A 27073-nucleotide genomic window follows, 5' to 3' on the forward strand; every position below is an offset into this window, starting at 1 on the left:
AGGACTCAAAATTTCAAAAAAAAAAATATGTAAAGTCTCATTGGAAACAAAAAAACCCCAGCAATATTTTTTTCTTTTCTTTAATTAAAGATTGTAAACATACATGACAAGAAAAGATACTAAATAAATATTTCAAATATACATATATATATATATATGACAGCAAAAAAGGATATGAAATAAACAAAAATTTATGCAACACAGACTGATAATCCAAATACATTATTAGTTTGATATGATCTTCAAAACATTATATGTTCTTTCTCATTTTCTTTTTGTATATTTTTGAAATAATGTACTTACAAATAAAACAAAGTTATATATTATAGTTGAGAAACTGTCCTCAAAATTTTATGATTTATAAACTCCTTGGTTTTATTAATTTGATAAATATCATATGCTTGTTGACTGTATCATTTGCATTTTCTAACAAAACTTCCCACAGAAAAGAAATATACTTATATTTGAAATCCAAAAACAACTAAAAGAGTTCACATTTTTAAGATCAGATTTTTCAATTTCTATTTTATTATATTCCATATTTATTTTTATTATATTTTTATAAGCATAATGATAGAATTTAACACCAATACATATGTAATATTCTTCCCAAACAAATGACTATGAATTAAATCAAGCATGTAATTTAGAGAAATCATAAGATTGGCAGAGAAACTACCGATATGCCAAATGTGCAAAATCCTACCATATTTATGACCATTTTTCTCATTTAATAGTGCACACATATGTGTAAAAACATACCCCCCACACATATACATAATGCATATTTTCTACAATACAATGTATACTTTGGTATAATAAAACAGTGCAGTGATGTGTGGAATGTTTGTGATTTGTGTGATTTGAGAAAAACAAATATCATCTTTGAGGCAGTTGGAGAATTTGTAATATGTACCAGATACTGAATGATATTAATGATTTATTGTCCATTTATTTAAGAAGAGTTATGATAAATTTTACTTAAAAATTAATATTTGTTATCAGTAGAAAATAGGTACAAAGATATATTGATAACATAACAAAATTTGTCTTAACAAATTTCCAACCAAACAAACTGTAGTGATAGAAAAGGAAGTTTGCAGAAGGCAGAGATGAGAGAGGAGAATGACGGATGGACCTTAATACTTCTCATCCTACTCGTATAAACAGATTTCATAAATTCTCAAATAAAAAAGCAAAGAAAAGGAGAACCAAAATAACTCATCAATCTGGTAGACCAACATATAAAGACAAAAATTAATGTGTTGATAAATTTTAGAAATATGAAATGTAAAGCCTGAGATTTAGCTCAGTGGTGCTGCACCTGCCTAGCAGAGCAACGTGCTGAGTTTAATCCCCAGCACCAGGGAAAGAAAAAGAAAAAAGAAGAAAAGAGAAGGGGCGCATATGTGCTTAGTGGCCTTCTTTGTCTCTTTTAATCAGTTTAGGTTTGAAATTTACTTTGTCTGTGAATAAGATCGCTACCCCTGCTTTTTTCTGGGCTCCTGTTACATGAAGTTTTCCGTCCTTTCACTTTCAGTCTATGGGCTTCTTTTTGCATTATCAACAATTTCAGGGTCAGGACAGGAATCACATATATTTTGTAGAATGCGAGATATACAACCATGGGAATAATCAAGAGCAAATAGCGCAAATTCTACAGTAGTGATTTTTTTAGATGGCTCTATTTCTCTCATTCTATGCGGTATCTTACTGTCACTTTCTGTCACAGTACAATGCAGTTTTCTGTTTATTTTTCTATAAACACTACCAAAAATATATGCACTGTTGCAGATAAAAATACTAATGCATTTTAAGTTACGAGGAAAGAATTTATTATTCCAGAGATGATGAAGGGGCATTATGACATTTTGGAATAATATTGTTAGGCAGCGTACCTCATACTCTTCAAGAAATCCAAACTGTTTCTTCTTGAAGTTAAAATTTAGAAGCAAATATTGCTTTTATAATTATTCATTAGCAGAATTCATAACAAAACACTGTACATGCTTGCATTTAATTTAATGTTTTTCAAACTTCAAAAGTAAAGATCAAATTAAGAAAAGTGAGGAACTTGAGAAAACTATCAACAGCATAAGTATTGAAACATGTGAGAATGCTTTGAAAATTTTTATTAAACAGTAAGAGGCAAACATTTCACTGAGAGAATAAGCAGTTTTACAAAGAAAAAATTCAAAGGAGCTGTTCATTTTTCAATCTGAAGTGAAATACTTTTAAGGAAAAAATTCAGGTGGTGAATAAATGCATTAAATGCTAACTTCACAAATATTCAAAAAAGCTGACAAAAATGTGGCACTTTCATGTATCAAGTTAGTAAGTTTTAGGAGAATTAATAGCAGGGTGTGGAGAATTTAGCTCCACATAGAGGTGAAAGTGGCTATATGTATCTCTGAAGAATATAATTTAAGATACCCTTTTGGAAGGGAATCAGAAAGTATGTATAAAATTTAAAACACACATATCAGTTAACCCTACAGGTTTTTTTTCTAGCAAGCAACATAAATAAGAATCAGGTGAGTAATTATAATGAAAATAATATTTGTTGTATAGTTATACAACAAATTCTTAAGGAATAAATTTAATTCTTAATAATAAATAAATTCTTAAGGAATAAATGAAAAAGTCTGGATATAGACAAAGTAAATAAATTATATCATAGTTGTGTAACAGAAGGTTATGGAGCCATTCAAAAGAGCTTGGAAGTTTTGTGCTCATTGACAAGGGGAGTCAATTTACTATAAATCCCCCAAATTCTCTAAAACATAATACAGAACAGCCTAGGCAATCTGACCTGCACATGTGAATACAGTTAAGAATGTGTGGGGGAAGTATATATTATGCGTAATGGGGATTTACTTTGTAAATTATGTTATCATTTGAATGTTTGTGATAAAATAAATGCATTAAAATTGATATTAATTCTGACATATCTCAGTTCTGATCTGAACATTGGCCTTAGCTTTATTTCCTTGTATTAACGGAAGGAAAACATTTTCAATATTTTTATATCAATACATACATTTTAGTATGATTTCTGGGCAGTGAAATAAATTGTAGTTGCATGCTGGTATTTTACAGACTCTAATTTAAAGTGATTAAAATACCCTTACTGGCACATCTTACTGTTCTTGAAGTATTTTAATCTTGCTTTGCAGTAGGACTTCAAGATCCTCCAACTCTTCCTTTCCAAAGTATTAAGCACGCGCTGTATTCAGAGATTGTGGAAGCTGCCTAGAGTTTTTCCCAAGATGCATTTCCCCTTCCTGTACTCTGCAAGAATGAACTCAAGTTTTCCTTAGTAGAGAAAGTTAACCCCTAAGGAGCTTTAGGAACGGAAGTTTGAGAGTTCACTGAGGCAAGAGTGGATAGGAAGTATTTCTGCAGGTTAATCTAATCTGAGTGTGGCAGCTCCTATTAGCACTGAGCCTTGGGACGGGACCTGAGAGTTTCCTGTCCAGAAGTCAGAGTGATTCCACAGTCTTCTCAGATGCCTGGTGCTGTAGACATCTGATCTCCAGGCTGCAGGAGCCCTGGATCAGTGGTGCTGATCATGACCTGGGGAGGGAACTGGTTGAGGGTGGAAATGGTGTCCCCTCCTGTCACTGCCAATTTCAGAAATATCAAAGAACGTGAAGGAGAGTGTTTGGAAGACTTCTGGAAAGTGTTTTTCATTACATGAACAGAAAGGAGGTGATTGACAAAGGAAGTTTCCAAAACAAACTAGAGCAAACTGAAGTTTTAGGGTCACTGGTTGTTGGAAAATTAGCAAGAAAGTCAGGAGCATACTTTGCAGAGCCCCCATCTTTGACCTTACAATTCTTTTACAACTTACTGTTTTCCTAGCTGTAAGGAGGAGGCCGAGCACAGCACATGAGCAATAGCCACAGAGTGCAGAGACTTGGGGCTGGAGCATGAGCATCCAGAGAGGATGGTCACTTCCGAACAAGGCTGGAAGGAGCACCTCCCTTTCTTGGAGGTGCTGCTAAGTCTGGTCCTCAGAGCTAGAGAAATGCATTGCATTGCGTAAAGCAATAAAAATGAGCATCCATTGCTATTAAGAAAAGGGCCAAAGGAAGAGAATTGGAATGCACTCTATGGAAAAAAGAAGAGGAATAAACCCCAAATGTATTTCTTAAACTTGATGGGAAGCAACTTATTTTTTGTACTTGGTGTAAAGCAACCCTTTGTACAAATATATGCTACTGCAGAAAAATTAATTATGTTTACAGCAAACCTAAGAGTGTGTTGGTGAGCATTTTCACCTGTCACCAAACAGTATTATATTTTTATCTTCTCCCTTTGGACACAATGACCTCTGCTTGAATCCAAACTCCTTGGTGATGTACATACAACGTTGTTCAGCTTTAGGCCCTTGTACCTATCTCCTGCTCCTCCATACAACATGCCCATGTGAGAGCAACTCAAAATTTTGACAATCCTGATAATCCTTTAACCTCATCTCTGATACTTGGCATATGCTGACTTTCCCTTCTGGATACCTCTTCCATCTTCCACCATTGACCTCTCTCTTCAGCCTATAAGACACAACACTAAGGGTCCTGCATCAGTAGTTTCCTTATATATACTGGATGAATGAGTTGGCCATCATGTTCTTACATTACAGTCATATGTGCGTCTATTGCAGCAATCAATGTACAGTTTTTAAAATTTGCTCCCATGTTGGTGTCTCATACCAAAGGTGGAGAAATAAAACAAAATTTTGTGTCTAAGGTTTTACTTATTCAAACATTACATTGAGATACTGGTGATCAACCAAGAAGAAAGGAATAAGAACGACTTTGTTTCTTCTACAAGGCAACTCAGCAACAAGAATTCCAATGAAAGAAGTTCAGGAAGGAGGAAAAGGAGAGGCATGCAGGTGTGGACAGTGTGCCCTAGACTGAATTTAATTTCAATGTTTGATGCTGAATAAAGTAACTTTCACATGTATCAGTCCCTTTAGTCAATATAGCATATTGTTATATTTTTTAATATTTGCCATTGTGGATCACAAGAAAATAACATGTTTTGATTCACATTTATGAATGTTGTTCCTTGGCTTGCCTTCCCATCTCTCCTTTGTAGCCAGAAATGAGTCTCCCATCCCAGCCCTCTGGGGAATGAGCATTGTGCGGCCTGGGGTGGGGCTCATGGGGCAGAGGGTGTGGGGCCAGGGAAGATGAGGCAGCCTGGAAGTCTGGGAAAGAGGATTGCTGCCTCTGTGCCGAGCCTTTCCTGACTCTGTGCTCCTAGAGCTGTAGGAGGATCCCAGCCAGAGACCTGTCACCATGCTCTTCCTGCCTTGTAGCTCCCCAGAAAGCCCCACTCTTACCCTTCTGTGAGCTCCAACACCAGCCCATTTGTTTATGACCAAGTGGGCAAAAATCTTTTTATTCTATGTACCATTCTTATTTTACCCTTTGTCTTCTTTCTTACCTAAGAGACATTTGACTGCTGTCCATGACATTTATGCACCCTGAAGCCCAGGAGTTCCTCACTTCCAGAGCCCCTTGATACAATAAGGTCCTGGACACCTTTGGTGTGTTTTCCACCCATCTGCCTATTATCTAAGAATATCCTCTCCACACCTACAAAAAATACATCCCCAGACAGGTGTGGTGGCACATCCCTGTAACTCCAGAACTTTGGGAGGCTGAGGTAGAAGCAAGGCAATTTTGAGCAGAGCTTATGCAACTTAGAGACTTAAAGATATCTTATCTCAAAGGAAAAAATAAAAAGGGATAGGATGCAGCTCAGTGCCAAGGCCCTGAGTTCAATCCCCAGTAGCACAAGTGCGTGCATGCTCGCGCGCGCCCGCACACACGCACGCACACACACACACGCACACACACAGAGCAGCCTCTCTAACTCATCCCTCAGGGCATGGAGGTAGCTGGTTAGCTGTGCTGGCTCAGGTTGTGCTTGGCACTGGGACTCAAGATCACCAGCGAGGCGCTCTTCTAGCACAGAATGAAGACAGCTAAGCTCAGGGATTCTGAGGGGATTTTCACAGCAGCAAAAATATCCAAGATGAATGGAAAGAAAGATGGATGACAGGTTTATGAATAAATGTTTGTATCCCCTTAAAATTCAAATGTTAAAACTGGTGTGGAAAGTCTTCCAAAACTAAAATTAGAAATCTCATTTGACCCAGCTATTCCCTTCTAGGTATCCTCGTGAAAGAGTTAAAGACATCACACTACATTCAAACATATACCCCATATTCACAGAAGCACAACTCAAAATGGCTAAATTTTGGAAGCAGTCTGCATATCCATCAACAGATGAATGGGTATAGGAAATTTGGTATTTACAAACAAGAGAGTACTGCTCTGCCATTAAAAAAGACAAATTTGAATCATTTGTAAGAAAATGGATGCACCTTAAAACCATACTGTTAAGTGAAATAAATCCCACACATGAGCTTAATATTACATGGTTTCTCTTATATGAGAAGCCCCAAGTATAATAAAGAGCAAAACAAAAGATAAATAATAGGAGACAAGGAGATAACTCTTTTATAAATGGGAAGGGGACCAAGAGGTAGAAGGAAGGGGGAGGGAGGAGAGGGAAAGGGGATGAAAGAAGGAATTAAGATGTGTTATGTCCATACACCAACTCCGAGGGATGAATGTAATCCTTACGTGTTGCTATCAGGTACTCATTTAAATTAAAATGAAAAGGAAGGAAAGGAGCACTACCTCTAAAGTAGAGCCATGAGGAGGATTTGGGAGCTAACTGGGATTGGACGAGGACATGAGAGTGGAGCCCTCCTGGACAAGTAATATGAAATCCTTCATGAATGGTTTCAGAATAAATACAGTACATGAGCACAATAACCATTAATAGACAGTCACGGATCTGTAGACCCAGCCCAGCCTGGTCAAGGGAAGAGAGTTCCCGCAGTGCTCAGTTGTGAGAGCAGCAAGGGTGGTCATCCATGCTGTCCCTGAAAGGGTTCACATGATCCTGTGGAAGCCTGCCCAGACCCTACAGGTATTCTCGTAGTCTCACCTGGACTAACCTATTCCCGGCATCTGAAAAACAATGGATTAGATCATTCTAGCAGTACTTTTATATAGCAGTATTTTGTGAGTCAACCATGAGTTTAATAGTTGGGTTGTTAATTGAATATGGGAAAATACAACATTCATGCTTTGTGAATTTTTCTGTCCTTGAATTTAAATGCTTTACTCTTAGAGAAGGAGGCTCTTTCTAGAAGACACTTCAAATACAATTCAATTCCATGAATCTTTACAGTAATTTAGAACAAATTTAACAATATGGTCTCTCCAACTTTCATAATGATAACAACTTTGAACAGAACATAAGATTCACACAGAATCTTATTTACTTAATGTATATATCCATGTTCTCATATTAATGTATTAAAACATTTTCACCTTTAAAGGAAATACACACTGTATTCAGCAAGTAATTTTTTGACAAGCATGTTTTGACACGTGTAGTGGAAGGTTTTTGCTATAGGCATTAAGATGAACGAGAAAGGACATTCTTTGAAGGATCGATTTTTTTAAGGAAGTCACTGGAATGCAGATGATAATGTGATAGGAGAACAAGGCAGCTCCTAAAAAGAGGGACACTACAAATGCATCCACATATTTTTTGTTTTAAATTTTTATATGTGGTATGAAAAACTAAAAGTTTAAATAAGGTTCAAATTGTATACTTGATAATGTGAAACAGGAAGCAAAGGGCTAAAAGAGTAGGGGAAGTGAGAAGAGTAGAGGAAAGCAAATAAGGACAAGAAAAAATATGAGAAAAGGAAAAATGGAAACAACATTTTTGTAAATGGGGAAGGGTAGAGAGGGTGAAGGGAGGACAGGGGAACGGGGAAAAAAGACCCAAGGTATATCATGTAAAGGTACGAGATCACAATAATGAATGTAACTGTGCTGTATACCTAAAAAGTACCAAGAAATTTAATGAAAAAAATAAATTCATTCTAAAAAATTTTTTATACATGGGAAAATAAAAGAACATTTTCAAGGTAGTATTAAATTAGTTTGCTATTAAAGGTATATACACTTCATAAACATAATGCATTGTTATTCAAAATAATGATCCGGTTTTTAAAGGGAAATTTAATTTTCAGTCTCAACAATGCGTAAGTGCATAAAGGAATTCAAACATGACAATCTTTGGGGGAAAAGCCTCAAAGGGACCAGATAATCAAACAGTATAAAGTAGCCAGACTATAGTTCTGCTTCACGTGAGGGTCAGTCCTGCCTCAGTAGTTAGAATGTAGCTTATCTGCATGTTCTTCCCTTCAGTTTCAAAAGAAAACAAAATCTTGTAAAATAAAAACACTATTTTAAAAATCTGCTCAAATCAAGAAGTATGGGTGACATCTCCTAATCCCAGCTCTTTGACAGATTGTGAGGAAGATGGGAAGGGGGAGCCCAGCTCAGCTAACTATGACTTAGCAAGACTTTGTCTCAAAATGAATATGAAAAAAGAAAAAGAAAAGGGATTGGGGGATGTATCTCATTCTGAAGTCCCTGGGTTCAAGTCTCAGTACGGCGAAAAGGAAAGTGACAACAAAGCACTTGTACCTACTTGTATTTTATCTTGGCCATGCTAATTCACCTCTTCATACCTCAGTTTTCTCAGTAAAAGGAATAACATGCCTCCTTCACAGGTTGCTGTAAGATGAAATGAGTTGGATGATAATTAATCCAATATATGGAATTAATATTCCATAAATTTACATATAATGATTACAAGGTTTAAACGTCTTTCTTGCTATATTCTTTGTTTCCAGAATAGACTACTGGAACCGCTCAATAAATGTTTACTGAAACAAAGGCTCACAATCTGGACAGCATAGAGCAGTTCCCAGAGAATTACGAGAGAAGTAGTATTTTGTCTCTTATAATGAAAGTTTTTAAATACTTATAAAAACAGAGCGACCAGGCCATGGATTTAGCTCAGTGGTATTGCGCCTGCCTTGCAAGTGCAAGGTCATGAGTTCGATCCCTGGTACCATAAATAAATAAATAAATAAATAAATAAATAAATAAAGAAATTTTTAAAATAATAATAAAAAAATAAAAATGGAGAGAGACCAGTATATTCATCTTGGAAAGGACACTGTAAACTTAACTGACTTGCCTAATATGTCTGAAAGGTTACAAAAACCCAAATCTATTGTAGGTTTGTTGAACTAGATATTTAAAGTATGTTTTCCATCCTGAAAGAAACATTATAGCATTCATCAACTATCTTTCAAAATCTTTTTGTTCAAATGAGGGCGTATGACTATATTTTTAGCTAGAATAACAGGATTAGAAAAAGTTATTACTGTATTTGACAAACATTTACAGGGAATAACTAATAATTATTCCAGGAAAACAAATATAAACAAAAGAAACTTGAATACAACCAATGCATATGTGTTGCTGTTTCCTGTTAACTTTATTTAGAAAATACTAATCATACTGAAACCACTAGAATGAAAATAAATTGATAGTATTCAACTTTGGAACTGAATAATTGTGAGCAAAGAATTCTAAGGCACCAGGGTGCACGTATTTATCAGTACATCGCATAAAGACATAGTTTTACCGAATCACCGTAAAACCAGGAAGAGTACACTATATAAAGAAAGGTTTCAAGTTCAAACCATTTTTGATAATAAAAGAAATCATGTTTTTCTGCTAGATGATATTGATGTATGTCTAAATAGAAGTTAGAGAAAATAGCAAGAACATTTTTGCGTGTATTTGTTCCTTATCCAAATATATGATGCTCTTAGTTTAAAAATTTAATGTCTGTCTAAAGCATGTTTTCACTTGTATGAGGAAGATAAAAATGAAAGATAGATAGTAGGAAACAGGGAGAAAGATCTTTCGCAAAAGACAGAGAGAGAGCAAGAGTTAGAGGGAGGGGGAAGAAGGAGAGGGGATGGGTTGCAGAAAAGTATAAAGTTGTGTTGTGCACCAACTCTCCATAATAACGTGATCATTATGCACTGCCAACACTTCCCAATAACCACAAAATTAATAGAAGAAAAACAAATGTAAATAAATACATAAAATTTGATGCTTAAGAGAAACTAATCTAAAAAGAGTCCTGTGGGTGATTTACACTGTTTATAGGACATGCACCCTCTAATCTGAATACTGAGAGCAATTATTCTCTAATTACCTGGCCTGTGTAATAAGTTGTGAATTACATAACTAATTGAGGAGCTTGGAAACCGCATGAATGGAATGTATTTTCCACCCTTGACATTAGCTTTGGATTGCATTGTTTACCTGTGTGTTCTTTCTTCTTTTGAATGTATACTTTCTCTTTTATACTTTCGTGTGTATCTTTGAACACTTCTGTAGATGTTTAGAGCAATTCAAAAATTAAACAAATAATAAATTCATTTAGAAACAAGATTACATCTCAAGCAGGAATTTAAAAATCCCTAATACATAATTATGAAGTTCCTGAACTTCCTATAATGTTTTTTATGAGTGCAGTAATTATGAGTATAAAATTCACTGAATGGGTGAATATTTTTATTTACAACATCAATTTTCTTTTCCATTGTACACAGCGGAACTAGTATTAATTAATAGATATATCTCCTGACCTTTTTTGAATATACAATTCTGACACTAGATAATGCAGCCTCTCTTATGACCCTCTAAATAAAGACCTACCATTCCCCTAAATTTTTTATAACTAATTTACATTTTATTAAGAAGTATTAAAGACACTATATATCCAGGAAATAAACTTCCATAAGCTAAGAAAAGCCAAGAATAAGAATTTTAAAATATTAGTAGGTCTTTACATCGTTTATGTTAAATATTCTCAGAAGTACTACAAGGAAAATGTTATTAATCTGACATAAGGAAATGTAAGGACACAGCTGCCTGTTAAGTGCAAAGCCCTGAGTTCAGTTCCTTGTACCAGAAAAAAAAAGGCGGGGGAATGCAGAGAAAATTCAGTAACCCAAGATCGCAGTGGTGAATGCAGTTTGACTCTAAGGTCATGTCCCTGACAATTAATTTAAGTTTTAACGTTATAGTCACTAAAGAACATTAAATCTAAATTTAACCTGCATCTGACCTACACCAAAATTGAAGCATAATTTAATTATTTTATAATAGAGATATTGGACGTAGATGATCTTTTCTTTCCCCCCTTGATGAATCCATTGTGAATCTCTTTTCCATTAAAAACAAAACCCTACTCAGCAAACAAGTTTATGGGGGAGGAGTTCTCCCTGAACACTTGGCCTGTAACAATGAGCTTGATGGCCTTTCGAAACCAAGGGTAAAAGAAAGCATAAATCAAGGGATTCATTGCTGAGTTGTAGTAAGCGACCCAAACTAGTATCTCATACACATAAGTGGGTGTGATGAAGCCCAGGAAGGCATCGATGACGGAATCGATGAAGTACGGCAACCATGAGATCAGAAACGCTATGACTGCGATTCCCAGGGTTGTTGCTGCCTTTCTCTCCCTCTTGGCTACCCTGTCTTTGTAGCTGTCAGATGATTTTGCAGTCTTATGGCTCAGACTTTCAATTTTCCTAGCTTGCTGTTTAGCAATGAGGAAAATGTTGGAGTAAAGAGTTATCATCACGAGAGCAGGGATGAAAAATAATAGAAAGTTGATCAAGACCCAGTTTTGATTGACTGCGATCTGACAGCCTCCCACACAGGTGAGAGCACTCACTAGTTCCTCCAGCCCAGCTTCGTTTGCCCCTGTGTAAAGAAGGGAAAAGCAAAAAGTAATGGGTAACAGCCAGGAGAAGGTGATACATATGCCAGATACCGAGAAGGTGAACCTGGTTGGATAGACCAGAGGGTCGGTGACAGCGATGTATCTATCAATAGAGATAAAGCACAAGTGGAAGATCGAGGAATAACAGAAGGAGCCATTGAAACAGGAGTGTAATTTACAATAAGCATCCCCAAAGTACCAGCAGCTCTCCACAGACCTGACCATGCTGAAGGGCATCACAGTGGTCCCCACCAGGAAGTCAGCACAGGCCAGAGAGGCGACCAGAAAATTGGCTGGGGAGTGGAGCTGCTTGAAGTGCAGGATGGAAGTCATCACCAGCAGGTTTCCAAACACAGCCAGCACAGCCCCAGAGCCAAACACCAGGTACAGAAGTAGGCGCGGGCCTGGGGAGTAGGGAGCTTTCACACAGGATCCGTTCACATTTTCAAAGCACAGCTGGACAGTTGCAGGAAGAGTCAGTTCACCGGCGGTCATGATTGTCTTTCAGTATCTGAGAAATCTGTCATTTTCTATAGCCTAGTGTGTAATTCCATCTTCAAAAATCTTCAAAAAATAAAAAGTATTTCTGAGTATATCAATAAATTTTTCCTTTTCTTTGTATCTTATTACCACATTTAGAAATGGATTGATATCCTTATCTTATAACATTATTTTATTCCTCATGCACAAGTAATCTTCATTAGTACATAAAATGCTGTTTTTTCTATTTAAAAATATTTCTCTTTCTTACCCATATCTTCATACCTGAGCAATGTTTTTTAATAAGAGGAATAGCGTGCTTTTTAAAATTTTTTTTCTGTATTACCTTCTTTTTCCTGAAGTTACCTGCACACGTACATGCAAATAAACAACCACAAAATCCAACATGTTTCATTATTCAGCTATTGTCTGATGTGCATAGTATCTACTTGGCCAATAAAAATCATAATGCCACATTCTAATTTATGACACCTTTGTGATTGTATGATCCCTGAAACTTCATTTTCCAACATGAGGGAGTCCTAGCCCCTAGCCATTTTAAGAATACGACCTAGGAATGGTGTGTTTTCTGATGCATGTCTGGGTGCCACCTTTTATCAGGGTTCTTATCCTAATTACACAAAGCTAAGACAATGCCCTGAACACTCTTTTCCCTCAGGAAAATAGCTTAATGATTGAAAATATCTAAAGTGGGAAGGATGGAATCCCATAGTGTAAGGACTCAAGGAAGACACTTTAAACGGTCATCGGGCTCCCTCTAAAATCAAGTAGGTGCCCGTCCAATTTGTTGCTGACATGTGGTGTGTTCATGCAATGGAAATGGAAAAGTGTGTGTCCCAATATTCCTTTGCTCAGAATTTGAAAGCACATTGTTTGTTCTGATTAAGTACTGTACATTACCTTCTTCGTGTTTTTAATATGTATTTATTAATGATTCTCTTGCTGTCATTAAAAGTCTTTCAGATAAGTTCTTCACGCTTTCTAGCATCGACTATGAATTTTTTTTTTTTTTTTTTTTTTTTGGTATCAGGGATTGAACTAGGTCCTTGCGCTTGCGAGGCAGGTGCTGGAGCCACTGAGCTAAATCCCTGGCCCTATGTTTTTTAAAGATTTGTTTATGCAGTGTACCTTTGTGATACATTACAAATGCATTCATCATGGGGAATCGGTTCATACACATTTCATATCTTGATCCAGTTTTCCTCCTCCTCCCTGCTCTCCCTTCTCTATTCCCTGTGCCCAGGTTCCTTTCCATTCTTTCGATGAACCAAATCTTTGATTCATTATCGATTTTTATATTGTCTTTTTAGTCTCTATTTCATTAATTTCCCTCTTCGTTTCTCTGATTTCATTCCTTCTGTTAGTTTCAGATTTGAACTGAACTCTTCTTTCTTGCACCTTGAAATGCATCATCGGGTTATTTATTTGGAATTACTGTTCTTCTTTCTCTTTGTTATGTGTGCATGATAGCTATTACCTTCCTTCTCAGAACTATTTTCATTGTTTCCCATTGGTTTTGCCGTGCCTGCTTCTGTTGTCATTTGATTCTAAACTTTTTAATTTTCTTATTGGCTTCTTCTGTGGTCCACTGATTATTCAATGACGTATTACTTGATCTCCTTGTGTTTGCATGGCTTCTGTGGATTCTCTTGCTCTTTATTTCTGCTTTATTCCACTATGTGTTTGTATTCAATTCTATACAAAGGATTATTTTGCTTCTTTGTATTTATTTATGAATGCTTTGTGGCCTAAGATACGGTCTATTTTGGAAAATGTGCCTTGTGCTGTTGAGAAAAACAATGCAAAATCTGTTGCTTTTGGATGAAACACTCTGCAAATGTCTGTTAAGTCAATTTGTTCAATGGTGTAGCTTAACTCTGATATTTATTTGTTGATTTTTTTTTTTATGTTCTGGTTTACCCAATTGGGAAGAGGAGGGTACTGAGGTCCTCCACTATGATCCACTGTCTATTTGTCCTATTAACTGCAGCAGTTTTTGTTTTATGAAACTGGGTGCAATGGCCTTCGATGCATAGATATTTATAATCGTTATTGCTCCCTGTTGTTCCCTCGACCAGTATATAGTGGCAATCTTTGTTTCTTCTGATCATTTTGGATTGGAGTCTGAATAGAAGATCACTACTACTGCTTCTTGGGGGCTCTGGTTGAGTGCAGTATTCCCTTTAACACTTTCACTTTCAGTGTATGTACTTCCTTTTTAATGAGGTATGTTGCCTGTAGGCATAAAGTGATTGCTTTTTTATTATCCAGCCTGCCAATCTTTTAATTGGTGGGTTGATACATAGGCATTGTGCTGTTATTATAAGGTGTTTATTGCATTTTTTTTCCTTTTTTTGTATAACTGGTCTGTTAGATCTATACTTTTCTTTGGGCTCCTCAGTGCTGGTGGCCTCACAGTCTAGGATTCCCTCAAGTGTTTCCAATGCAGGTTTCTTGGTTGAGAATTTCTTTAGGATTTAAAGTCCTTGATTTTCCATTAATTTTGAAGGCTAATTTTTCAGGACATAGAATGAATGACAATTGTTTTCTTTTGGGATTGAAAATTTTTTCTCTAGTCTGTCCTCACATTGAGGTTTATGCTCAGAAACCTATAGCTTTTCTGATGTTATGGGTAAGATCCTTTATCTGTTTAATTAAATTATCTTTGGGCTTGTTAAATATCTTGTGCATTTGCCTATATAGTTATTCCTTTACGTCTTTAAATAGTTTTAAAATGATTTTTGAATTTTTGCCCATATTTTCCTATATTCTAGTACCCATTAGATCAGCTTCTGGTTAATAGGGATTTTGGGGTGTATCTTGTACGCTTGCATTCTCATATTTATATTTGTGTACTGTGGGTTGGAGATTGGTTAGGGTAGGGTGGAGAAACTCTGTCACTATTGTAGAAATCCCTTCAGTTAGACTCCATTTCCCTGCAATGTGTCCTTGTGTTGCTTGTGTTTTGGTTTTTAACCCTTTCAACCTATTCCTCATCATATTCGTTCAATTGTTATTTTATATTACTACACGTTGTATTTCATAATGATTACATCCTTTGTTGGGCTGCCGATACATGTACATAACACATTTTCATAGCCTTTTCCTCCATCCTCTCCCTACTCCACCCATCTCTACCACTTTCTTGTTTATAAAAGATCTATCTCTCATTTCTATTATCTATTTTTGTGTTGCTCTTTATTTATATTTTGTGTTTATCCCATAAGAGGAAACCAGGTATTATTTAAACTTGTGTGCCTGATTTATTTCACTTAACATTATGGTCTAAAGCGGCATCCACTTTCCTACAAATCACTGAAATTTATCATTCGATTTGGCAGAGTAGTACTCTACGGTAAAAATACCATCCTTCTTTATCCATTCATCTCTTAATGGACTTCTATTATTTAGACTTTATGAATTGTGGTGCTGTAAGTGTAGATGTGTGTATATCACTACACTATGATGTCTTTCACTCTTTTGGGAAGATATCCAGAAGGTGAGCAGCTGGATCAAATGGAATTTCTAGTTTGTTTGTTTGCTGTGAGGAATCTCCATACTGATTTTCATAGAAGTCGTACTAGTCTACATTCCCAACAGTATAGAAGTATTTATTTTTCATTCCAGCCTCTCCAGCATTTGTTGTTATTTGATTTCCTAATGATAGCCATTCCTTCTGGAATATATGGAATCACAGCAGTATTTATTTATTTCTATGTCTCTAATGGCCAGTGATGTTGCACATTTCTTCATATATTTATTGGCGTTTCATGTATTTACTCTCTTCTGAGCAGTGTCTTCATTTCAGTTGCTTGTTTTTAATTGGGTCTTTTATTTTGGGTGGTCTAATTTTACTGAGTTCTTTCTGTATTCTAGAGATTAGTCTGCCATTTCAGGAGTAGCTGGCGAATTTCTTTACCCATTCTGTAAGTAGTCTTTTCACACTGTTGATTGTTTCCTTGGCTATGTAGAAGCTTTTTAATTTGATATGATCCCATTTGTTGATTCTTTGTGCTATTTCTTGCACCACTGGGTTTCTGTTCCGAAAGTCCTTGCCTACACATATCTGGAACTCAGGCTGGGCAATTTAGTGACTTAGCAAGACTCTGTCTCAAAATGAAAATTAAAAAGTAGTACTGGGGGATGTAGCTCTGTGGGAAGGCCCGGGGTTCAGCCCTCACCACAGAGGAAAATGAAAGTTGTAACTAACCAGTCATTTCCTCCTATGTTTATATCTGTAGAGTACTACTTATGATTTTCATTATGCAAATTAGATTGTTCCTTGTAGTAATGTTTATAAAAACTTCATGCTCAAAAAATCTCCAAGGAAGTCATGTGCAGTGCGTGGGCATCTTCTTTTTCAAGGTGGAGCACAATTAGGGGAATCTCACTCACTCTCTGGATTCCTCGGTGTGAATACTCATTTGTGATTACTGAATGTGCTACACTGGTGTGAGAGTTCACAGGTCTATGCTTCAGTTTTCTCAGTAAAAGGAATAATGCTGCCTACTTAACAGGTTGTTATAAATATGAAATGAGTTAATGTGAGTCAAGCAATCTAATAGACAGGATGAATATTCCGTAAATTCATATATAATCATTACAAAGTTTAAATTCCCTTTTTTGTTATATCCTTCTGTTTGCAGCACTCATGGAATGACTACCAGAATCTCAATTTATATTTGAGAATATATGAATGAATATTCATTCATATGAGTGAAATGAATGCTCACATTCTAGACAGAGCTCAATGTAATTGCCAGAGAATAATAAGAATAGAGGTATTTTATCAGCCATAATGAAAGTTTTTAAAGACTTTATGAAATAGAATAGTATATTGATCTTGGAAGAGATTTGGTAAAATTAACTCATTTGTATAACGTATTTGAAAGGTTATAAACACAAAGACTGCTGTAAGTATATTGAACCAGGTGTTCAAAATACTTTTTCAATCCAGAAAGAAACTTTATAATGTTTATCAGATATCTTCAACATCTTTTTGTTAAAATGAAGACATATAATATTTGAAAGCTCAAAAATAGAATTAGAAAAGATTATTTATATTTGACAATATTTATTGGGGAATAAGTAATAAATATGCCTGGAAAACTTTCCACATAAACTCTGTCTCATCACTGTCACTTGATATTTCTGAAATCAGAATTGAACTTCATGAGTATGGATGCAATTTCATGGCAACTTTCTTAGAATGCTTGACATGGTTCATATTTTATGGATTTTAATCAGCATTGTAAAGCCATATGCTGCCTAAAATATGGTGGGGATTCCAAAAAGCCACTGTTTATTTTGTATTACTCACAGGGCAAAATTCAAGTGTGCAAAGTAGCTGACAATTTTAATGCAAACATCATCATAATAGCAGGCATTTTTGGCCAGCTTCTATATCCAGTTTATCTGCATGCCTTCATCAGTATATGAAAATTATCAGTAAAGTGAGTTCTCAAATATTGCTTCTGTTTTACACATTTTCTCTATGCTTTTAAAATCATACTGTGCTCACTAAGAATTTTTCTTCATGTCCCCAAGACTCACATCGTTCTCCATATTTTCCAAACTTGTTCTCTGAGTTCTATTTTTCTGCTTTTTGCTCAGTAACCCTCTTTTACAGTTTCTAGTCTGCTGTTACACTGTAATGGAGCGCTTTACTTCAGTATTTCATTTTTTCAGTTCTACATTTCTCACTTATTCTTTTTAGAGTTCTAATTTCTGCTGAAATTTCTTTTTAAAATCCACGTCTGTTAGTTCCACATAAGGTGAGAGTCGTTCTGCTACTCAGCGCTTGGTCATTTACTTTTCCTTCATGAAATGTCTGTTTATTTTTACTGAGTACTGGCAATTACACAAGCAAATTATGGAGGGTCTGATGGTTCTCTTTTCTCCCTGACAGGATTTCATTTTCTTCAGCCTGGCAGGGTAGAAGCAGAGCAGGTATTGTGCTGTGTACAGTTTAGATCTTCGACCTTGTGAAGGCTCATCTTTTTCTGATTTTTCTCTTACTCAGAAGTCTCCTTGACATCCTGGGGTGTTTATTGAGGTCCTTACTCTGTGGTGGTGACAGTGAACCCCGGTTTTTGCTCTCCACCTGTGTGAGGTCCTTCATCCCTGCTCAGCTTCACAACAGTTGCTTTTAACTTTTTTTCTCATACTCTGGCCTGAGCTTAGAATCCAGAAAAGGGAGCGAAGGCAGAAAACAGCACAGTATCCTGCATTCACTTCTCTGCTTTCATCGCTGGTTCAAATGGAAGCCTGTACCCAGCAGTCTCCACCTGTGCACTAGTCATACTCCAGTCCTGATAACCCGTACGGATGGGGAGCTTCTCTGTATGTGGCGTGACATAGCAGCGTCCCTGCTACTACGCGCCAGTAAATTCCCGTGGCTGTGCCAGCCAAATGAGTCTTCAGATACTGGTGAAGGTGAACATTGATCTCAAGGTGCAAAATCAATGCCCCTTCCAATTGAGACTGTTGTTCTAAGCAACAACGACAACAAAAATACCCAGCGATACTTGTCATTTTAGGTAGAGAAATGACTTTATATTTCCCCCCATCACTCTCAGATTTGTTCATTAATCAGCGCATCTACTGAAAACATTAAGAGTATGTCTTTGGGGTGTATTAAGTAATGAATAAAATATATACTATCTGTTCTCATGAAGCTTGAGATCTTGCGGGAGGAAACAAACCTGAGCAAAGTAAGTTGAGAAGTGCATCTATGAATTTAATTCTGAGACGCTCAGTTCAGGTAAAACACAATGCCTGTGACAGTAGTGAAAGCACAGTGATGGAGTGGTTCACACAAAAAGAACTCCCACAACTGTGTTAAACAAAAATGCTGCTTCAATATATGTACAATTATAGGGATGTTAACTATCTTGTCTAATTTAATAGGAGATTCTAGGGAAATTTATACTTTCATAATTGGGCTCAGTCAACGAAGAGCACCATGCCCAGATAAATTTGTACTTTTCTCAGTGGGTTGATCAACAAAGAACATCATGCTTGGAGGCTCTTTCCAAGGCTTCTAAAATGCTTCCCCTGTTGGTCATAAAAGAATCTTCAGTAAATAGTTTTGCAGTGAACAGATCAGAGCAAGATTAGCCAGAAGTCCTTGGTTTAGGGAAATGGAATTGTCTACTTCTTCAATTCCTATTCCACCCTTTTAACTGCTCCTATTCCACAGGGAGAAGAGATGAAGACAAGATGAAAATAAGGTATGGCAAATTTAGTCTTCACATAGTGCTCACTTGGTGGATCTGGCCTTTCTGTATGTAGCATCCGATCATGTCACCGTCCACAAGATTAACTGTCATAAGGCAGTTTCTGCAAGAAATGTCCCCACTCTCTAGCTACATAATGCCAGTGACTGATGAGTATTGATATGACCTTTTCCAACACCCTCCCCAACTAGTGTCTGCTGCCCAGTGTAGAATCTAGGAGAACCCTTAATGGGGAAGCTACAGCAAGGTCTAGTGGAACTCATGTAATAGTGTAAGCTCCTCCCCCGTCAGTCCACTATCTTTCCACAGAGCTTCCCAATTACCTTTTGGCTGCTTAAAATTAACACAGGGGGGTAATACTAGTCAGGAATATCAGTGTATAACAAGGTGTAGGTATGGACTACACGTTGATTCATCACTGCCTTTTGCAGTGGGCTCATCTCCCATATAACCTGAAACCAGATGCAAAAGCCATGCTGTGTCCTCCTGTGCACAGAGTAAACAGGAGTGCAGTGGGGTTCTCTGGGTGGCTCCCTCACACCAGGGTGTGTCCAGTGGGCAGGCTTCCTCCAAAGAAACAACACATGGACCGCATCTCAGAGCCTATAATCGTGTGGGTGGCACATTGTGGACACTGCTCATCAAAGTTACAGTGCTACTAGGCGTGATAAACCCCCTACCTGTACTCACACACTGTCTTACATCGAGTATGATATTCCCTGAAAATAGGAAAGATGCCTTAGATCATTCTAAAGGTACTTTTCTGTATTAATGTTTTGTCAGTCTACCATAAATTTAATGATTGGTTGACAAGAGAATGCAGGAAAATATAACATTCATGGTTTGTGAATTTTTCTGTTCTTGAATTCAATACAAATGCTCCACTCAGAGAAAGAGGCTGTTTCCCGCAGACAGTTCAAATAACACACTGTTTGATAAATGCTCACAGTAAAATACCACAAATTTAACATTTATTGTGTCTTCAACTTTGGTAATAACTACCTCGATGCATAATGATCTGTAAGAAATCACATTTACTTAATGTAAATAGACATATTCTTACTAAATTTATTAAAATATTTCTATATTTAAAATCAGTACATGTTTTTCATTCAGGAAATATTTATTGACAGTTTCATGTACAGTGGAAAGTTCCTGCTGGAGGCATAAAGGTGAAAAGCATTTTCCTCAAATAACACTTTTTTAAGAAAATAAATACACAAAACATCACTAGAACACAGAACAAAATGTGATGGAATGCACAATATGGTTTCTGAAAAGAGGGAGACTGCATAGAAATGCATTTTTTGTTTTAAACATGGAAAAAATTAAAAAATATCAAAGTTAGTATTAAATACATTAGCTATTAAAGGTATGTACAATTCATAAACAACCACATTTTTATTTAAAATAATGAATTGGTATTCACAGAAAAGAATTAAATTCAGTTTATCATCAGCAGTGCTTAGGTAAATCTTGGGATTTGAATGTCCCGGTCTTGCTGGGGAGAAGAGTCTGAAAGGAGCTAATGATCAAGCAGTATAAAGTAGCAAGATCAGGGTCTTGTTTTATGTATGGTTCAATCCCGCCTCAGGAGTTAAAATGGAGCTCATCTGCATGACCCTGCTTGGAGTTTCAGGAGAAAAAAAATCACGTATAATAAAAAACATTATTTTAAAAATATTTTTAAATGAAGAATTGCAGATGATAGCCTATAATCCTAACACTTGAGAGGCTAAGTCAGTAATATTGCAAGTTGGAGCCCAGCTTAGGCAATTTAATGACTTAATAAGACCCTGTTATAATTTCAAAACTTTAAAAAAAGTTCAGGGGATGTAGCTGTGTGAAAACCTTGGGTTCAAGCCTCAGTACAACTTGAAAAAATGTTATAATGAAGTATTTATTCCCCCTGATGTGGATATCTGTGTATAGAACTTTGTTTATAATTTTCTTTATGATATGTATATTTTTCCAATAAAATAATTTTTACAAAAACTGCATGCTCAAAACATCTCTAAGCAAGTTATCCACAAATGCAGGGCCTCATTGTACAGAATGAATATTTCATAAATGAACACATAATCCTTACAAGATTTAAATTCCTTTCTTGATGTATTCTTCTGGCTCTAGAAGCCACCCGTGATTTGTGGAATCACTCGATGATGTTTACTGAAATTAAGTCTCACATTCTAAATCCAGAACAAGTAGTTTCCAGGGAATAATGAGATCAGAAGTAATTTCTCTTTTATAATGAAAGTTTTAAATACTTATAAAACTAGCACAGTGCATTGATCTTGGTATGGTAAAATGAAATGATTTATTTAATATATTTGAAAGATTACAAAAAACAAAAACAATTGTAGGAATATTGAACTAGATATTCAACGTGATTTTTCAATCCAGAAATAAACATTATGCCATCTGCCTTGAAAGCACAAGGTCCTGAGTTTGATCCCTGGTACAAAAAAAAAAAACAAAACCAAAACGAAACATTCCCCCCAGAAACATTATGATTTTCAATCCAGAAAGAAGCTTGCATTAAATTGAGCACGTATGACTATTCTCTGGCTAGATAACCAAGATTAGAAAGTGTTTTTTTATGTGACATGTACTTACTGGGGAAATAACTAAGAATTGTACCAGAAAAATGAATATAAACAAAAGAACACTGGACCCATTCAGTGCATATGTGCTTTTTCTATTAATTTGATTTAGAAAAAGTTATTCATATTGAAACTACCAGAATGAAAAAACAATTCACAGTATAAACTTTGGAATTCAAGAATCCTGAGCAAAGAATTCTAAGGTGTCCAATGTGCATTTAGTTATCAGTAAATTGTATGAAGGCATACAGTTTTACCAAAGCACAATAAAAAAGTACAATACACAAAGACACATTTCAAAGAAAAGTACTTATTTATTAATAGAAGAAATCATGTGCTTCTAATAAATAGTATTGATGTGTAGCTAAATAGAAATTATGAAAGAAGCAAGAACATTTTTGTATGCATTTGTTCCTTCTCCAAAGAGAGAGAGAGAAAAAGCTATGCTTTTTAAAATTTCTAGTCTGTCACAAGGGTGAATATTTCATGAGTTTTTTTGTGTATAAGAAACTCAAAATATAAATAACGTTTGTAATAGCTAAATCTTGGAAACAGCCCATTTGCCCATCCATTGGAAACTGGATAAAGAAGATGTGGTTTTTCTATAAAATGGAATATTACTCAGCTATAAAGAACGAGAAAATAGATTCATTCATGGGAAAATGGATACATATTGAAGATATACTCCTAAGTGAAATAAATAAGGCACACATGTGTAAATACTGAATAGTTTCTCTGGTGTGAATAATCTGCAATAATACAGAAGATCCTAATAAGATAACTGACATTTAGAAATGTGAAGAAAGGAGCTGAAGGTGTAGGGAAGGTGGGACGTGTAGGGGAAGGGTAATAAGGGAAAAGAAAAAAATGTGAGATAATGAAAAGATGGAAATAAAGTGTTTGTAGATGGGGAGGGGAGGAGGGGGTGAAGGGAGGGCAGAGGTAAGGGGAAAAAATGAGAACCAAGACCTGTCATGTAGAGGTACAAGATCCCAACAATGAATGTAACTGTACTGTATCCCTAAAATGTACCAATAAATTCAATTAAAGCTGAAGAAAAAAGAAACTCAAAATATAAATAAAGAACAAAATAAAAAATATCTTCTATAAAAGGGAGGGGAATCAAGAGATAGAGGGAAGGAAGAAGGAGAAAATGGGAGATGGAGAGTTGGAAAGGAGGGCAGGAGAATGGGGAAAACATAAAAACTGAGATGGATTGTGTAAAGGTGCGAATTCCCAATGATGAATGTCATTCTATTGTATGCTTTAAAAGTACCAATAAAATTAACTTTTTAAAATGAAAGAATCATATCACAGTGACATATTGCACCAATGTTTATAGCAGCACAGTTTGTAATAGCTAAAACTTGGAAACAGCCCATTTGCCCATCAGTTGGAAACTGGATAAAGATAATGGGATTTTTCTGTAAAATGGAATATTACTCAGTGATAAAGAATGAGAAATTAGATTCATTCATAGGAAAATGGATACATATTGAGGATATACTCCTAAGTGAAATACATAAGTCACCCATGTGTAAATACCCAATAGTTTCTCTGGTGTGAAAAACTATAATGGTACATTAGATCCTAATGATATAATTGACAATGTGAAATAGGAAGAAAAGGGCTAAAGGTGTAGGGAAAGTGAGAAGGGTAGGGGAAAGGTAATAAGGGAAAAGAAAAAAATGGGAGAAAATGAAAAAATAGAAATAAAGTGTTTGTAAATGGGGAGGGGAGGATGGAGTGAAGGGAGGCCAGGGACAAGGGGAAAAAATGAGAACCAAGACCTGTCATGTAAAGGTACAAGATCCCAATGATGAATGTAACTGTACTGTTTACCTAAAATGTACCAATAAACTCAATGAGGAAAAAAATTTTTTTTTAATTTAAAAAAATGTGTTAGGTATATATACCAACTCCCCATGAAAAATACATTCATTATGTACTGTAAATATGTGCTAATAAAAATAAAAAAATAAAAATTGATGCCAAAGGAAACAAAACAAAAGTAAATAAATAAAAATTGGGGTCTAAGAGAAAGGAATCTACAAGATAGCCCACAGCAGATCCACCTTTCTCATAGACGTGTGACCCTCTGCTCTGAATACCAAGAGCACTTTCTCTCTAACTTCGTGGCCTGTGCAGGGTGCTGTGAATCACACAGTTCAGTTAGTTTGGAGCCTGTATTAACTAAATATATTTTCCACCCTTGATATATGCTTTCTATTATAACGTTCATATCAATGTTTTTTACTTCTTCTGAATATATTTATATTTATAGGTTCATATATATTTTTGAAAACTATAAAAGTTCAGAACAATTCCAAATTAAGAGAGAAGTAAATTAATTTAAATTAAGGTTAAATGATAAGAGGGAATCATAAAACTCCCGGTTTAAACATATAATAATTTGTCAAGTTTCTGAACTTTATGTAAATTTTTATGAGTGCGATACTTACCAGCAAAATAACTCATTGAATAGATGAATGTTTTTATTTATAACACTAATGTTTTTTTTCCATTTTAAATAATGGAACTGATTTCTTTGATGGAAATATTTCCTGTTTTATTTTTTCTGACCCTGTTATCATATTTTTCAATGTAGAAATCTGACACAAGATATTGCAGCCTTTCTCTTTGGCTCCTCTGAACAAAGGCATATTAGCTCTCTGTTTCTTTTGGTTAATTTATATTTTATGAAGGAAATGCTACATAGAAGAGAAAGGATACATATCCAGGAATTAAACCTACGTGAAGTAATAAAAGCCAAGATTCACAGTTTTAAAATGTCCTTCAGTAGATCTCGTATCTGGTTTTTTTGTTGTTGTTTGTTGTTGTTAAATATTCTCAGAGAAACTACTAAGAAATTATTATGTAACTGTCATATAAGGAAGCTCAGAGAAGCCTCAGTAGCCCCGGATAATAAATGCCAGTGATAAATGGCAGAGTGGCTCAAGTCCCTTACATTAAATTTTGGTTGGAATGTTATATTTATCAAGAAACATTGCACTTGAATTTCACCTGGATTTGACCAGGATCAAAGCTGAACCATAATTCAGTTATTTTACAATAAGATATCTTGTATGTGGATTATTCTTCATTTTCTCCCTGATGAATCTATAGTGAATCTCTTTTCAGTCATTCTTGTCGAAAACAAGAACCTACTCAGCAAACAAGTTTATGGAGAAGGAGTTCTCCCTGAACACTTGGCCTGTAACAATGAGCTTGATGGCCTTTCGAAACCAAGGGTAAAAGAAAGTATATCAAGGGATTTTGCTGAGTTGTAGTAAGCGACCCAAACTAGTATCTCATACACATAAGTGGGTGTGATGAAGCCCAGAAAGGCATCGATGATGGAATCGATGAAGTACGGCAACCAGGAGATCAGAAACGCTATGACTGCGATTCCCAGGGTTGTTGCTGCCTTTCTCTCCCTCTTGGCTACCCTGTCTTTGTAGCTGTCAGACGATTTTGCAGTCTTATGGCTCAGACTTTCAATTTTCCTAGCTTGCTGTTTAGCTATGAGGAAAATCTTGGAGTAAAGAGTTATCATCACAAGTGTGGGGATGAAGAATAACAGGAAGTCGATCAAGACCCAGTTTTGATTGACTGCGATCTGACAGCCTCCCACACAGGTGAGAGCACTCACTAGTTCCTCCAGCCCAGCTTCAGTTGCTCTGCTATAAAAAAGTGAAAAGCTGTAAATTACAGCAAGCAACCAGGAGAGAGCGATACATTTGCCAGACAAGGCAACAGTGAACTTACTTGGATAGACCAGGGGGTCGGTGACGGCGATGTATCTGTCAATGGAAATAACGCACAAGTGGAAGATAGAGGAATAACAGAAGGAGCCATCAAAACAGGAGTGGAATTTACAGTAAGCATCCCCAAAGTACCAGCAGCTCTCCACAGACCTGACCATGCTGAAGGGCATCACAGTGGTCCCCACCAGGAAGTCAGCACAGGCCAGAGAGGCGACCAGAAAATTGGCTGGGGAGTGGAGCTGCTTGAAGTGCAGGATGGAAGTCATCACCAGCAGGTTTCCAAACACAGCCAGCACAGCCCCAGAGCCAAACACCAGGTACAGAAGCAGGCGGGGGCCTGGGGAGTAGGGAGCTTTCACACAGGATCCGTTCACGTCCTCGTAGCACAGCTGGACAGCTGCAGGAGGGGCGGGTTCACCACTGCGCATGATTTTGATACTTGGCAACCTTGACGTCTTCTATGGCCAACTGTATGCTTTCCACCTTCAAAAATCCTCAAAAAATATATCAAACACTCTCAAATGTGAATAGGTCTATAAAATTTTCCTTTTCTTTGCAACTTTTCCCCATATTTAGGCACTTACCAGTTCTAATGTCGTCATCTGATAAAATTATTAGATACGCAAGTAATCAACTTTCAGTACTATATAAAATGCTGTTTATTTTCAATGTGAAATATTTTTCTTTCTTACCTTATGTCTTCATATCTGAACAGTGTTTTTCTTTCAAAGGAATGATCTGTTTTCTAATGCATTTTTGAGCGCATCATTAGGGTTCTTATTCTAATTGAGCACTTTTCCCTCAGGTAAGTAGTGCAATAATTTCCCATATCTATTTCCCCAAAGATTGAATCCTACTGTTCAAGGTGAGAAGTAAGACTTCAAATTGCACTCCACCCCCTTCCCCATGGGAGGATCTAACTCAGGACCTTGCTCTTGCCAGGCAGGCGAAGTGCCACTGAGGCACACCCCATCCCTTCTATACACTTCTAGTTTGCTGACAGCATTTGGTGTTTTCTTATGATGAAATGTGAATAATAGATGTGCTGACAAACCTTTGCTCAGAATTTGAAAGCATATTGTTTGTTCCAGTTAATTATTGTACACTACCTGTTTCATAAATATGAGGCTTTTTTTTTTTCTGTACCAGGGATCGATCTCGGGTCCTTGCACTTGTGTGGCAATATATTGTTTGT

The 27073-nt window shown here is 36.2% G+C and overlaps 2 protein-coding genes across 2 annotated transcripts; both read right to left on the reverse strand.

Moving 5' to 3' along the window:
• Positions 1-11229: 11229 nt before the first annotated feature.
• LOC104872791 (trace amine-associated receptor 7a) lies at positions 11230-12264 on the reverse strand. Its single transcript, XM_010639113.1, has one exon. The coding sequence runs from the start codon at positions 12262-12264 to the stop codon at positions 11230-11232; it is 1035 nt and encodes a 344-aa protein (XP_010637415.1).
• Positions 12265-25236: 12972 nt separating this feature from the next.
• Positions 25237-26511, reverse strand: LOC104872817 (trace amine-associated receptor 7a). The gene is given in 3 exon segments (XM_019209772.2): positions 25237-25379; positions 25382-26372; positions 26463-26511. Coding segments are annotated over 2 exon segments (1029 nt in total). The 5' UTR covers positions 26307-26372; positions 26463-26511; the 3' UTR covers positions 25237-25275.
• Positions 26512-27073: the final 562 nt, after the last annotated feature.

Source organism: Fukomys damarensis, unplaced genomic scaffold (assembly GCF_012274545.1).
Source record: "Fukomys damarensis isolate Sample0158 unplaced genomic scaffold, DMR_v1.0_HiC HiC_scaffold_14, whole genome shotgun sequence".
In the NCBI taxonomy this organism is placed as follows: domain Eukaryota; kingdom Metazoa; phylum Chordata; class Mammalia; order Rodentia; family Bathyergidae; genus Fukomys; species Fukomys damarensis.

Bases quoted from the DNA above. Each gene is read 5' to 3' on its own strand.
- LOC104872791 (XM_010639113.1), bottom strand. From the start codon at position 12,264: ATGACCGCCGGTGAACTGACTCTTCCTGCAACTGTCCAGCTGTGCTTT.